At 40.8% G+C, this 12,858-nt stretch overlaps 1 protein-coding gene and 1 pseudogene across 1 annotated transcript in view; one reads left to right on the top strand and one right to left on the bottom strand.

Annotated features, from left to right (window-relative positions):
- Positions 1–2,399, top strand: part of LOC113029882 (B-cell receptor CD22-like) — a 5,157-nt pseudogene extending 2,758 nt beyond the window's left edge.
- Positions 2,400–2,439: 40 nt separating this feature from the next.
- The window catches only part of pck2 (phosphoenolpyruvate carboxykinase 2 (mitochondrial)), a 235,473-nt gene continuing 225,054 nt past the window's right edge, over positions 2,440–12,858 (bottom strand). Inside the window, exons 2-11 of the mRNA XM_026179244.1 lie at positions 8,538–8,750; positions 8,252–8,436; positions 7,296–7,366; positions 6,968–7,103; positions 6,671–6,858; positions 6,348–6,510; positions 6,055–6,270; positions 4,842–4,979; positions 4,095–4,190; positions 2,440–3,972 (exon numbers count right to left, since the gene is read on the bottom strand). Of these exons, the coding sequence (XP_026035029.1) occupies positions 3,503–3,972; positions 4,095–4,190; positions 4,842–4,979; positions 6,055–6,270; positions 6,348–6,510; positions 6,671–6,858; positions 6,968–7,103; positions 7,296–7,366; positions 8,252–8,436; positions 8,538–8,750 (1,876 nt within the window). The 3' untranslated portion in view covers positions 2,440–3,502. The remainder of the gene's footprint in view (positions 3,973–4,094; positions 4,191–4,841; positions 4,980–6,054; positions 6,271–6,347; positions 6,511–6,670; positions 6,859–6,967; positions 7,104–7,295; positions 7,367–8,251; positions 8,437–8,537; positions 8,751–12,858) is intronic.

Below are 12,858 nucleotides of genomic sequence, written 5' to 3'. Positions count from 1 at the left end.
GTTAAAACATTTGCTCGTGTTTAATTCTCACCCTGGAATCTCACACAAGACTCTCACAACAAAACAGAGGAAAACACAGATGGAAGCTTTACAACTAAAATCCAGCAGAACATCACTCTGTCAGACACACATGATGGAAAGAAGATCAGCTGCTCTGCCAGATACCCTGTGAACCAAGGAAAAGACACCAAGACAGCAGAAACAGAAGAGACTCTCAGTGTTTCATGTAAGACAATCAGAGTTTATTGTTGAACTGAATCCCATCGGACAACATATTTATGTTTTTCTCTCCAGATGCTCCTAAAGACACCTCAGCATCCATCAGTCCATCAGGTTTGGTGTCAGCAGGCAGCTGGGTGAACCTGACCTGCTCCAGCAGAGCCAAACCTCCAGTCAGCAGCTTCACCTGGTTCAAGAAGAGCAGAGATGGAGCTGTGAAAGTATCTGAAGGAGAGATTTACAGCTTCAATGTAACAGATGGAGGAGTTTATTACTGTGTGGCCACTAATGATCTGGGTAATCAGACATCAGCAGAGATTCGTGCTGGTAAAGACAAACCACATCACCAACGTTTTACACACACAACACACATTAAATCATATCTTTGATTACTGTTTAATATCATTCTTTTTTTTTTTTCTATCAGGACAACAGAATAATGGTTCTTTACCACTGGGTCCACTTCTTGGAGGCATCCTTGGGTTCATCTTACTGATCTGTTTGGTTATCTTGGCTTGGTAAATATCACACATCAAAGCAAGAAACATGATCTGCTTTCCCATCAAGCTCAACTTTACTCACATATACACACATATATATATATACATATATATATATATATATATATACATACATATATATATACATATATATACATATATACATACATACAGTATTTAACCTAAAGTTATCTAATATTTAAATGTCACTCATGTCTTCCAGGTGCTTAAAGTCAAAACATGAAACTCAACAACAGACTCAGGTAAGAAAAAAAAAAAAAAAAAAAAAAAACTAATTGTAGATTACCTGACTGTTCAGGTGATTATTTACAGTAGTACCTGCATCCGTGCAGTCTGCTTACCAGATTTATATGTCACAGAACTTTTTATTTGATTCGTTTTACAGACTGAAGAGCTGGTTGTCGAAGAGTCCACAGGTAAAACAGAAGAAGAGGAAGAAAACATCCACTATGGAGAGATCAACTTCTCCACACTGGGATATGAAGTGCCCTCTGGCTCAATGCAGGACAGAGGACAGCAGCAGGATACGGTGTACGCACAGGTGAAAGTCAACAAGCCAGAAAACAGCTTAACACAGAGTGCTCATGGCCAAGAGGAACTTTATGCTAAAGTGAAGAAAAAATGAGAAGTATCAGTTAACAACCTCTGAACAAAGAAAGAAACGTGGAGCAACGAGTTCACTGAAATAGAACCAATTACTCTGTGCAGTCTGTTTTATGTCCATGCTTCAGTACCATGTTCAGGCAGCCGTTTGCAGAGGATTTCCTGTGTTCACATTAAATCCATGAGCAGAAGCTGCACCAGTCAAGGAACTAGTTGACTGGGCCACACGAGTATTTCTGAAAAGGAGAAACTCAAAACCTCCTCATATTGTATGTGTTTGTTGTAGGACTTCATAATACAGCCCGTACCTTATTACCTAACCCGTTTTATTGCCTCCCGACATTTATTGAATTTCACGTGTACTTTTTTACCAACTAAAAGTACTTCCCGGTAGATACAGTAGAGCAAGGGAAGTAACAGGAGGTTATAAGGGAAGAAAAATATTATTTAGTAAAAATAACCTTTAGGGTATCTTACAGGAATGGACAATGTTCCTCTTATTACATTGTAATGACACAGTATTATCAGAGGTGTAATCTGCATCAGATGTGTTTACAGATGGAGACGGCTTCTAAAGCGAGGAGCTTTGAAGTGCTAAAAGTACGTACCTCAGACCTGACAAGGCTGGAGCCTAAAGGGCCCGACTCTAAATAAAATATATGAAAAACAGCAAATATAAAGACTTGTTACTAGTAACATGGTGTTTTCATAGCTGAATCCTAGTTCTGATACTACTTTCTACGTTTGAATATTTTGCCTGTTATTTTTAGCTCTTCGGTGTGTAACTGAACTGTCAGTTGTAAAGAGTTCTTTGCTATTTTGCATTCAGTTCAGTCCTGTTGAAAAGATGATGTTACCTTTTGTGGTAAGTACTTTTATCACGTCTGAAGTGTATGCATCCAGCGTTATTCATGCTGTTCACAGTTCAGTGACCAAACTTTCTACTTCTCATGTGGTTTTGTCACTTACGTTATCACACTAATGTATCTGTGTTGACATTGTGAGTGTGAAATACTCTGCATGTAATATTTGTCAACATTTTTTTAAGTGTTAGACTTGTGTACTGTGGGGGAAAAAATACACCAGCCATTGTGTCTGCCTTAAAAGAGGTTTATTCATTGCACTGTAATAAAATCCTCGGCGTACAACTTCTACAAATACCTTATAATCTCAGTGACTTGAATTGGTCCAACGTTTCACGTACTGCAAGTAAACGTCGCTTGAAATCAAATCATGCGATTGGCGAGATGAATAATGCATAGTGATCTTTGGCCTCAGTGAAAACCCGCTAAACTTTTCACTTTTGAACAGCTAATGCATTTTTAAGGTTTTTTTTCTTTCATTTTAACATTAAAATGACATTTCATGAGAGCTGGATAATGTATGTGCATTTAGTGTATTTAACACCATCCCCGCCAATGATTAAATAACCGAGCAGTCAGTGTTTCAAATCATGTATAAAACAAAATCCTTTCTTCTGATGTGTACACGTGTATACATATATATTCATATATATATATATATAGACGTGTTTTTATAACAAAACTATTATGGGATGTCTTGAATGATTAGTGATTCATGAGTCAGTCCTGGAAGGGATGTTAAGTGTTAAAAAGTGGTGATAAAAATAATCCTTTAAAATGTTATTTTAATGAATTAAAAATGTTCTGACTGCATCTTCTTTCTAAAAAAAAAAAAAAAAAAAAATCTTTGGGCTTCAGCCTGTAAACATTTGCAGCCTGAACTCATTATTGTTAAAACTCTTAAAAGGCACCATTGGTTGCACTTCAGTATGATGTTCCACCTACCAACCCAGCAGCAGCCTCAAATGTTATAGCAACAGTGTAAAATGATGTCCAAAAACAGAAGGTGTTGTACTGATAATCTCACATCTCAATTCTCTTTTCAAAGGGACAGGCAGGAGTCACTGAATGCGTTTTCATACACAGGGAAAGTTTGATATTCACATTATTGCTGGTTTTATGACTGAATCCTCAACATAAGATTCATTCTACCCATTTTTTGTTTATTTATTCATTTATAAATTTTTGTGTATGTAAACTCGGGTCACTAGTTCTGATTACACCTTCATGATGTGAATTCTGCTTCCTGAGTACCTCCCTCCCTGCTTCTTTGTTTACTTCCTGTCAGGAGGCTTTTTAATTGTGTACTCTATCCTCCAGTGCCTTGAGCTCAGCCTCCACCTGCGCTGGCAGGTCAGTGCCAACCTGCTGAGTAAAGTAGGCTTTCAATTCCTGGGTCTCCTTCTGCCAGAAAGGCTTGGGCACGTCAAACAGTGCGCCCATATCTACCTTGCTGCCCAGACCTTTAGTGTCGATGGCACCATCTTGTGGCACCCAGCCGATGATGCTCTTTTTGGCTGCCTCGTCCTCTCTCTCTCTGCCGCAGCGTTTAAAGATCCACTCTAGCACGCGGGCGTTCTCACCGAAGCCAGGCCACAGGAAGGCGCCGGTTGCCGGGTCCTTTCTGAACCAGTTGACGTGGAAGATCTTGGGCAGCTGAGTGGGGGCCTTACGGCTCTGCATGCTCAGCCAGTGAGCGAGGTAGTCTCCAAAGTTGTAGCCGAAGAACGGCCGCATGGCGAAGGGGTCGTGCATGATCACCTTGCCTGGAGGGAAAATGGAAAAGCAACTTCCTCATTATTTCATTATGTGAAAAACAGCAAAAGTAAAGAGACCGCTCCGGAGAGTTTCACAGAACTGCATCTCAGAAACATGTGAGGATCCGTACCTTTATGCTCAGCAGCTGCTGTGGCCTCAGACCTCATTGCAGCTCCAATAAATACTCCGTGCTGCCAGTTCAAAGACTCGTAGACCAATGGGACTCCTGACAACATCAACATCATGTGATCAGATTCGGTGCAAGCCTACTTTCTGCTACAAGTTATACTGCGCTCCAATTATTTATTTTTTTAAAAACTTCATGCTGTTGTAATACACTCAAAAGAGAAAATACATCGTACTTCATGAACCATAAACTGCAATCAATGCTTGACTATTTCAAGCACTGCGAGTCCCATCTTGTGTCTCTATTAAAACAGTGACTCCCAACCTTTTAAGTCAATGTACCCACACAGGCCAGACCCATGTACCCGCTTTTATTTACCAATAAGTGTAAACCAGTAAAATACAGAGCCACCATATTCTCTTAATTTACATATGGCATCTTGAGTCAGTATGTACCCCGACTGATCCAACAAAACAGACAGGAGTGTAATATATAATACATCTATAATTTCTCAAAAAAAAAACATTTCATTTCACTAAAGCTGAAAATGTTATTGATGAATGGTAAATGGCCTGTATTTGTATATGCTGTATATTGTATATGTTGTATATTTGTTCATGTTGCCCATGAACATCAAGACTGCACCGTTTCATTTTAAATGTGTTGTGGGTGTTTTTGTGTGGATGAACAGCCAAAATGTGATAATATGAATCCACCGGGGTACAAAGTGTGTTTAAACTTGGCACCAACCTTCTGGCCTCCTCCCACCAAAGATGATGGCATCAATGGGGACACCCTCCTCACTCTCCCACTGGGGGTCAATGATGGGACACTGAGCCGCTGGTGCACAGAAACGGGAGTTGGGGTGGGCGCAGAGTGTTGAGCTTCCTGTGTACAAAGAAGACAAACTGCTTGTTTGTTTGTTTGTTTGTTAACAGCTCGTGTTTTTAATGTCATGGTTAATGGTTAACTGCGTCTACTCTTGACTCTCGCAGTACTCTTGACCTACCAAAGTCAAGAGTACTGCAACCCCTGGAAAAAAACTGAAAATCTCATGGGGACACCCAATTATAAATCTTCACTCTCAAACAAAGAGAGCCATGCATTTCCTTGAAAACTGCATTAAAAACCTAAACAGAACACGTGTTGTTGCACAGTCATATGCAAAGTAGTATAACACCAATATGCGATCCACCTGCAACTGAGTAATGGTAAAAAATGGTAAATGGCCTGTATTTGTATAGCGCTTTTCTAGTCCCTAAGGACCCACAAACTAGCCGTCTCCTATTACCAGTTTGAATTCACATTTTTTTTATAAATGTGTCACTCTACAGATTTGTGAGTAATTTCAAACTGAATTTCTGAAAGGCTGATGTTGTCCAAGATAAGGACAATGCTGGATAAAACCTCCCACCCACTCCATGGCTTGCTGGCTAATCACAGAAGCACATTCAGTGACAGACCGAGATTACTCAAATACACCACTGAATGACACAGGAAATCTCCCCGTACAACTCCAATACTTACACCCTTTTGCACGTGCTCTACGGTAAAATAACAAATTACGACGTTTCACAGATTAGAGTTAAATATCAATCATATAAATTTAACCTCTGTAATATTCTTGATATTTATAATTGAGCAGTTTGTATACATATATACATTGTGCTATTTCTTAAATTTGTAAACATTGTAGTAAATTGTATTATTTAATTAGTTTAGTCTGTTGCTGTTACTTTCTTGGAGTAACTGTAACCCACATAATAATCTTATTAAAGTATTTTGAATCTGAATGTCAGTTAATACTGCGGCCCACCTGCAGTACCTTTGCAGACCACCAGGGGGCCCGGGAATCACTACTTCCACCCAGTTCTAAATTTGTGACTTTGCTTTGGTTCACCAGCAGATGGTGCTGTATACACTTTGACTGTTAAGTATACTGACACACAACAACTGATGTCACCTTGTTTCCAGGTTTTGCCATGCCAATCTGTGAGCGCCATGTCAGCAGGAGGGGGGTCGAGTCCTTCCCACCACACCCCCCCATCGCTGGTTTCACCAACATTGGTGAACACAGTATTTTTAACAATAGTAGCCATGGCGTAGGGGTTGGTCTTGTTGGAGGTGCCCGGGGCCACGCCAAAGAACCCGTTCTCTGGGTTGATGGCCCTCAGTTTACCTACAGAAAGATTAGAGGGCTTTTTGTAACTACAGATTATTTTTGGATTACTAAAATGAAGTGAGTGCTTCACTCACCTTGGCTGTCAAACTTCATCCAGGCAATGTCGTCGCCTACACACTCAACCTTCCAGCCTGGTAGAGCTGGTTTCATCATGGCCAGGTTGGTTTTACCACAAGCGCTGGGGAAGGCAGCTGCAATGTATCGCTTCACACCCTGAGGACTGGTGATTCCTAGGATCTGAAGAGAGAAGAAAGAGGGAAATATTAATATTAGCAAGAATATAACTCCACGTTTTTAATAAATGTAGAAGGTGTAGGCTTGTAGTGTTAATGTTTTTAATTAAAATAAACCCTCTTTAATTCAGACTCAGGTCATAATCATTACATAGCATTCTAACCAGCATGTGCTCAGCCAGCCAGCCTTCATCTTTGGCGATGCGGGAGGCGATGCGCAGGGCAAAGCACTTTTTCCCAAGGAGAGAGTTCCCTCCATAGCCACTGCCGAAGGAGAGGATCTGCCTGGTGTCGGGCAGGTGGGATATCAGCACCTTTTCTGGGTTGCAGGGCCACGAGTTCACCAGAGGAGCTAGTAGTAAAAAGGAGGGAACAAATAAAAGGCAGGAAAATGTATAAAATGTTGCAAAAACGGATAGAAATTACAAATAAAACTCGATTCAGGCTCTTGAAATCTGCACCTTTGAGAGGTAAAGGTCGCCCCACGGAGTGCTGACAGCGGACAAACTCCACTCCCTCAGCCAGTTTATTGAGAACAGGAGTGCCCATACGCGTCATGATACCCATACTGGCCACAACATACGGGGAGTCCGTCACCTGGAAGAAAAAATAAACTGATTATTACGCTGACCTATAACTTAGGAAGCCCAGTGATTAAAAAAAATAAAAATAAAAAGTACACACAAAATAAATTACAGCAATTCACTGGAAGAAAGCAGCACAGCAGGCTCACGTGTTTACTGCAGGTTTTTGCTGAGTATGAACTAGTGAGAGAACAATAGCTTTTACCTGGACACCATATTTGGTCAGAGCTGAGCCTACGGGACCCATGCTGAAGGGGATCACATACATAGTCCGGCCTACAGTGAGGACACAGATTAAAAACAACACATTGATGCAGTTACTTTAGCTGATGTAGAAAACAAGGTTCAAATCTAAAAGCTGAAGGTCAAGTAGATCAAGCAACAGCACCGATATAGTTAAAGGTTGTAAACACATTTTCCTTGAGATCTTTGTGATAATAATTGGGAGCTATGCAGACTGCATGTCTAATATGATCAATAAGGTACACTTTTCTATACCACAAAGAAAAGTTGTTACACTGGCCAAGAATCCAAGCACACACTAGCTGAAAGAGTACAACATGTTTTTAGTGACCTGCAGGTGTTTAAAGTAGCCCCTCCCCTTATAAATACTTATGGGTCAGCTGCAGGTTAGCACACAGAGTGAGCAAGCAATCACACACCACTATAAAGACTAAAAAGCCCTAAACAATAAATAAATATATATGGATCACAGATGTTCGCCTATTACCTCACAGAATAATGACTGTTTCTCGAAGCTCACCTAAACCTTGAGGTTAAGGTGTGTACCTAAAAGCAGGATTTATAACACTGCAACAAACGTGGAAGCTAATCCTGTTCTAACAGGCAACAAACTCAACAGTGACAAGAAGAAAAAAAAACTGAAGCAGGCCTCACAATATTTTTTTTTTTTTTTTAAAAACACCTCAGCTTATTTAAAGTTCCTGATGTTAAGTTGCTTTTAAAATCCTTCCTGTTTTTTAAAACCATTTTTCAAACTATTCTTAAAACATTTTATTAGCATTAAAATGAAAATATCCCTTTTTAAATAGAATCCTTTAACGAGGTGAACGTGACAGTCAATTAAAACAGAGGAAAGGTGAAAATGCTCGGTCTCCTGGCAACAATGAACAAACATTTGACTTCCGTCCAATTACGTACCGGCCATGCTGCCAGGGAAACGCTCCTCTCTGGCTTTCTGCCAGTCAGACTCACTCATCCAGCTACCCAGCTGGCTTTTCACCCCTGCAGCAGGGATGGGGATCGTGTCTCTCTTCTTCTTGGTCACTATCACAGTCTTGCTCTCCACTCGGGCCACATCTTTTGGGTCTGTACGTGCCAACCAACTGCCAAATAAAACGTTTATTATTGAAAGCTCTCACAGCATGTTTCCAAATAACTACTTTAGGTGATTGCTTTGTTTTGTATGCTGTTCCATTATCTTTACCAGTTCTCATATTTGGGAAGCTTCTTGACCATGCCATCCCTCTCCAGACCTGCCAGGATGTTGGCCGTCTCTTCCGGCGTCCCAGTCACCACGTGTACATTGGTAGGCTTACACTCCTCCACAGCCCCCTTCACAAAGTCGGCCACCGCGGGTGGCAGCGACGGGATTGAGGCCAGAGATCGAACCCCGACGCTCGCCCCGAAACCACCCTTCCTGAAAGAGAAGGACAATATAAAATCACTCTACTGGCGACAAGAAGAAAAATCCAACAAAACAGACTAAACACAACTCCAACCTGAAGAGATCAGAACTTCTTTAACAATAGTATTTGTTGGACTGAAATCCAATGTTTTTTCTTTTGCCATACAACGCATAAAATAAATAACTGACCAAGTTTAGACCAGTGAATTTGCCAGGGGACAGCTGAGAGACATATCTATAAAGCAATCAAACGTCTTCCTTCTTTCATTCTTTAGAGTAAATTCCTGCAAAAACCTGCCACAAGAGACTAATACAAGGCGAGTCTCCTCATGTAATCTAGCTATTCATCCATTTTCTTCCGCTTACCCAATTAATGATCCAGGGGATGGGGGCGAACTACAGTGGTCCCTCGCTATATCCCGGTTAACCTTTCACAGCCTCCCTGTTTTGCGTGTTTTTTTGTGTGTGCAATTTTGCATGCTTTTTTTTGTAACAGTGCATTGTGTTCTGCGTCCTGATTGGCTGTAGACCATTGTCAATTAATCTCCATGTCTGTGTCTCCTGTACAGTACAGAATACGTTCAGCTTGTCAAATTTACATAAATCTTCTATGGCTAGTAGTGTGACTCTGAAGTGCTGTACTGTATGTTTGTATGTTTTCTCCCAAACAAACACAACAATGTCAACAAAACATTTTGCACCGTCAAAGGCGCCTGCAGTAGCACCCAAAAAGGCAGAGGAAGATGCTAACCATCCCACAAAAAGTTGGACTTCTGGACATGCTAAAGGAAGGTAGAAGTTAGCGTACCAGATTATGAGGCGCATTAAGCGAAACAAAACAGTCAGACATTTCAAACTTTACTCAACTCATTCTTCTTCCTTTCTCTACTTAATTTCCCTTAAGGATCAATAAAGTATTCTGATTCTGATTCCGTACTATTGATTCATTAATGCTGAATTCTCTCACAGCTGCTCTATTCCCATGTTCTGGACCAGAAAACAATTTTTGATCTTTGGTTTCATTCTATAATACTGGATAGGGCTGGGCCATATTATACCGTTTACGGTAATACCGGTACAATGTCAGGCAGCGATAAGAAAATGAAATATCACGATAGAATATGGGTAAAACGCGCATGCGCAGTGCCTTTGTTTTCATACGCACATGGCCGAAAAAGCATGGCGGCAACGGAGAATGAGAAGGGAGAAAGCGGATCGTTGAGTGAAATGGATGAACCAGAATTAGTTTGTAAAAATGGTGCCACTGCAGTGATGCGGAACTAGTTTGGTGTTTGTCCGTCAGTTTCCGCGCAGAAACAATGGGTAGGATGGTTTGTCAGGTAGGATGGATTCCCAGAACACCGTATTTGTTGGACTAAGGTGCTTGTAAATCTGGGAGTAATCTGGGTCCTAAACTCTGTCCGTTTCATGTCCCAAAGTCAAACGAACACTGCAGCATCACTGAGAGAAAAACTGTCTAGATTCTTTCATCTTTAATAAAACGTTCCGCTTTGCTGCTTTACCAGATGTAACTATGAAGTTTAACATCCAGGCATCCATGAAAACAGAATTTATTACACTTAACGGAGTTAGAAGCAAGCAGGAAGTTAGCTCGCTAGTTTCGCTAGTTACCTAAGCATGACATAGCATGTTGTAACTAAGATTTCTGAAAAAATTCAAACATAAAGCTCTGCTATCACTTCCAACATAAATGAAGACAGGAAACTAAACAGCAGTGACGTTTGTTGTGTTACTGAAGTTGGGCTAGCTGGTATATAATGATGTGCTACGTGATCGCTAGCGACACAGCTATGTTAGCATAACATAAACAGTGAAGCTGGAGGACGAACACTAACACTTTTCCACTTATAAAAGTTAACGTTAAAGTTCCTGATAGTTAGAGACAAATACAATCGCATGGCAGGATGCTGTAAACGGACCAAACTTCAGTCAGGAGAATAACTGAGATAATCCATCCACAATACGAGGTTAGTCATTAATATACTGCAACAACATGGGAATAGAGCAGCTGTTATAGAATACAGCATTAATGAATCAATGGTACAGAAGTGGAGGAAGCAAGAAGAATGAGTTTAATAAAGTTTGATTTATCTGAGTGCTTTGTTTCGCTTAACGTGCCTTATGATCCCGTGCACCTTATGGTCCGAAAATTACATATTTGACTTTTTTATTTGACACACCGCAGTATAATGTTGCAAAGCACCTCTTTTTAACTTCAGTGGATATTATACATGGTTATACTCAGGATATGTCAGCCCATTTCTACTTGAAATGCCTTTTGGTTAAACTTTCAAAATAACTCCCGCCATAAATGAGGGGCCGCTGTATTCCAGATGTTACAGGGAGTAAGATAGATGACGTGTCCAGGGTGTACACCATTTATCACAGGGCTAACACAAAGAGACAAACAACCGTTCACGTTCACATTCACACCAATGGCCAATGTAGAATGAACAGTTAACCCAAACTCGTGTCTTTGGACTGAGATGTGGGGAGAACATGCAAAAGCCTGGATTTTTTGCCAGGGCCTTCTTGCTATGACGCAATTGTGCCACAATACCCTCCCAGTCTAAATGTACCAAATCCTTGTTGTTTGATGTTTGACAGTAATACTGAAGTGTGTGGTGCTCTTTGTCTGTTGGCAGCATTTTTAAATATTTGTTGTTGTTTCTGGTCTTCAGTCACTCCGTACGGCCCCCTCAGAAACAACTTGTTTTTTTGTTTTTATTTTTATGTATAACCTTTAGTATCTTCATGTATGACATTTTTCCAAGATGTAACCTTTAAAGGACACAGGATGTTTCAAATATGACACTTGAAAAAAAGCAAGTTAAAAAGTGTCAAAGTTTAATCCACCTTGTTGTACTTAGAGTGCCACAGACAAGCTAAAACACCTTTTAAAGCCTCAAAGTATCACTTTGCGGCAGCAGTGATAATGAGGTGTCTTTGTTGTTGTTATTAGAGAAACCTAAAAGCCTCAAGCTGACCTTTCCACATACGCTGAGAGGTCTGTGGGTGGGTGCAGGGCCCTCTGTTTGTTAGCAGCTTGATATTCACAAACATAAGCCACTGAGAGTCATCATGTATGCAGTTACAACACAAGCCTATGGGTGTCTGCATGCGTGTCCCTTGCCTGTCTCTGACAATAGAACACACAATGCATGTGCTTTGTGTCTGTGGACACTATGGCTGAACCCCATGACCTCTTTAGAAAAAAGTGAAATTTGTGTTCTTTATGGTCGCATGAGAGGCCCGTTTTTTTAAAAGGAGCAGCTAATAACTGCCAAAACAAATCACACACATTCACTTTGTTTCAAAGATCAATACATGAAGTCAGCTGCAGGCACGTGGCTCCAATTGGCAGCAGTCGGTGGTTCATTATACATACATCCTGTACACACACACACGCACGCACACATGTGCTCGCTTTCACTGATGCATGCACACATACACATTAGTCTGGTCTGAATGTACAAAGGGTGTGAGCAGCAGGCACAACAAGAAGTTCAAGATGAGCAAGGCATCACATGACCCAGCAGTGTGAAGGCACAGAGCTGAGGAGTAAGAACTACTGTCACACTCAAGGCCAACTTTAAAGCAGCTTTCAGACACAGTGCGTTAGGTCTGTAGCTGACTTTTCAACTGAATTTACATTTTCTTACCAGTAAACTGTACCCACAGTTTGGAGCAGCTGCAGCTCATTTGGTGTATTTGAGAAAGACACTAAACCCGTTTCTTGACGAGATAATCATCTACAAACAACACTGTGTCTGCAGCTTTTGACTGATTGGCTGTCGTTCTATTGGGCAACAAGGCTGTGGCTCTACAGCAACGGTAACAGACAACTATTATTTGACCTTTGACCCAAAAATGACGACACTTTGTTTAGGCTTATCTGTGACTTCCGATAAACCGGTCCCTTTGGTCAGCTCTGCAGACTTTTAGACCCTTTACCCCCTCCACAGTAAATCAATTACCTATGCTCCAAAACATCATCATTGTCACACTGCTGATGATAATTAACAAGGGTGGTGCTGAATATTATCTCCAGTGTGACTGAGATTAGGATGAGCTGGATTGAATTTGAAGTGAATTAAAC

This window comes from Astatotilapia calliptera, chromosome 9 (assembly GCF_900246225.1).
Source record: "Astatotilapia calliptera chromosome 9, fAstCal1.2, whole genome shotgun sequence".
In the NCBI taxonomy this organism is placed as follows: domain Eukaryota; kingdom Metazoa; phylum Chordata; class Actinopteri; order Cichliformes; family Cichlidae; genus Astatotilapia; species Astatotilapia calliptera.
Note: the sequence above shows the minus strand (reverse complement) of the source record. Positions and strands in the feature narration are given on the sequence as shown.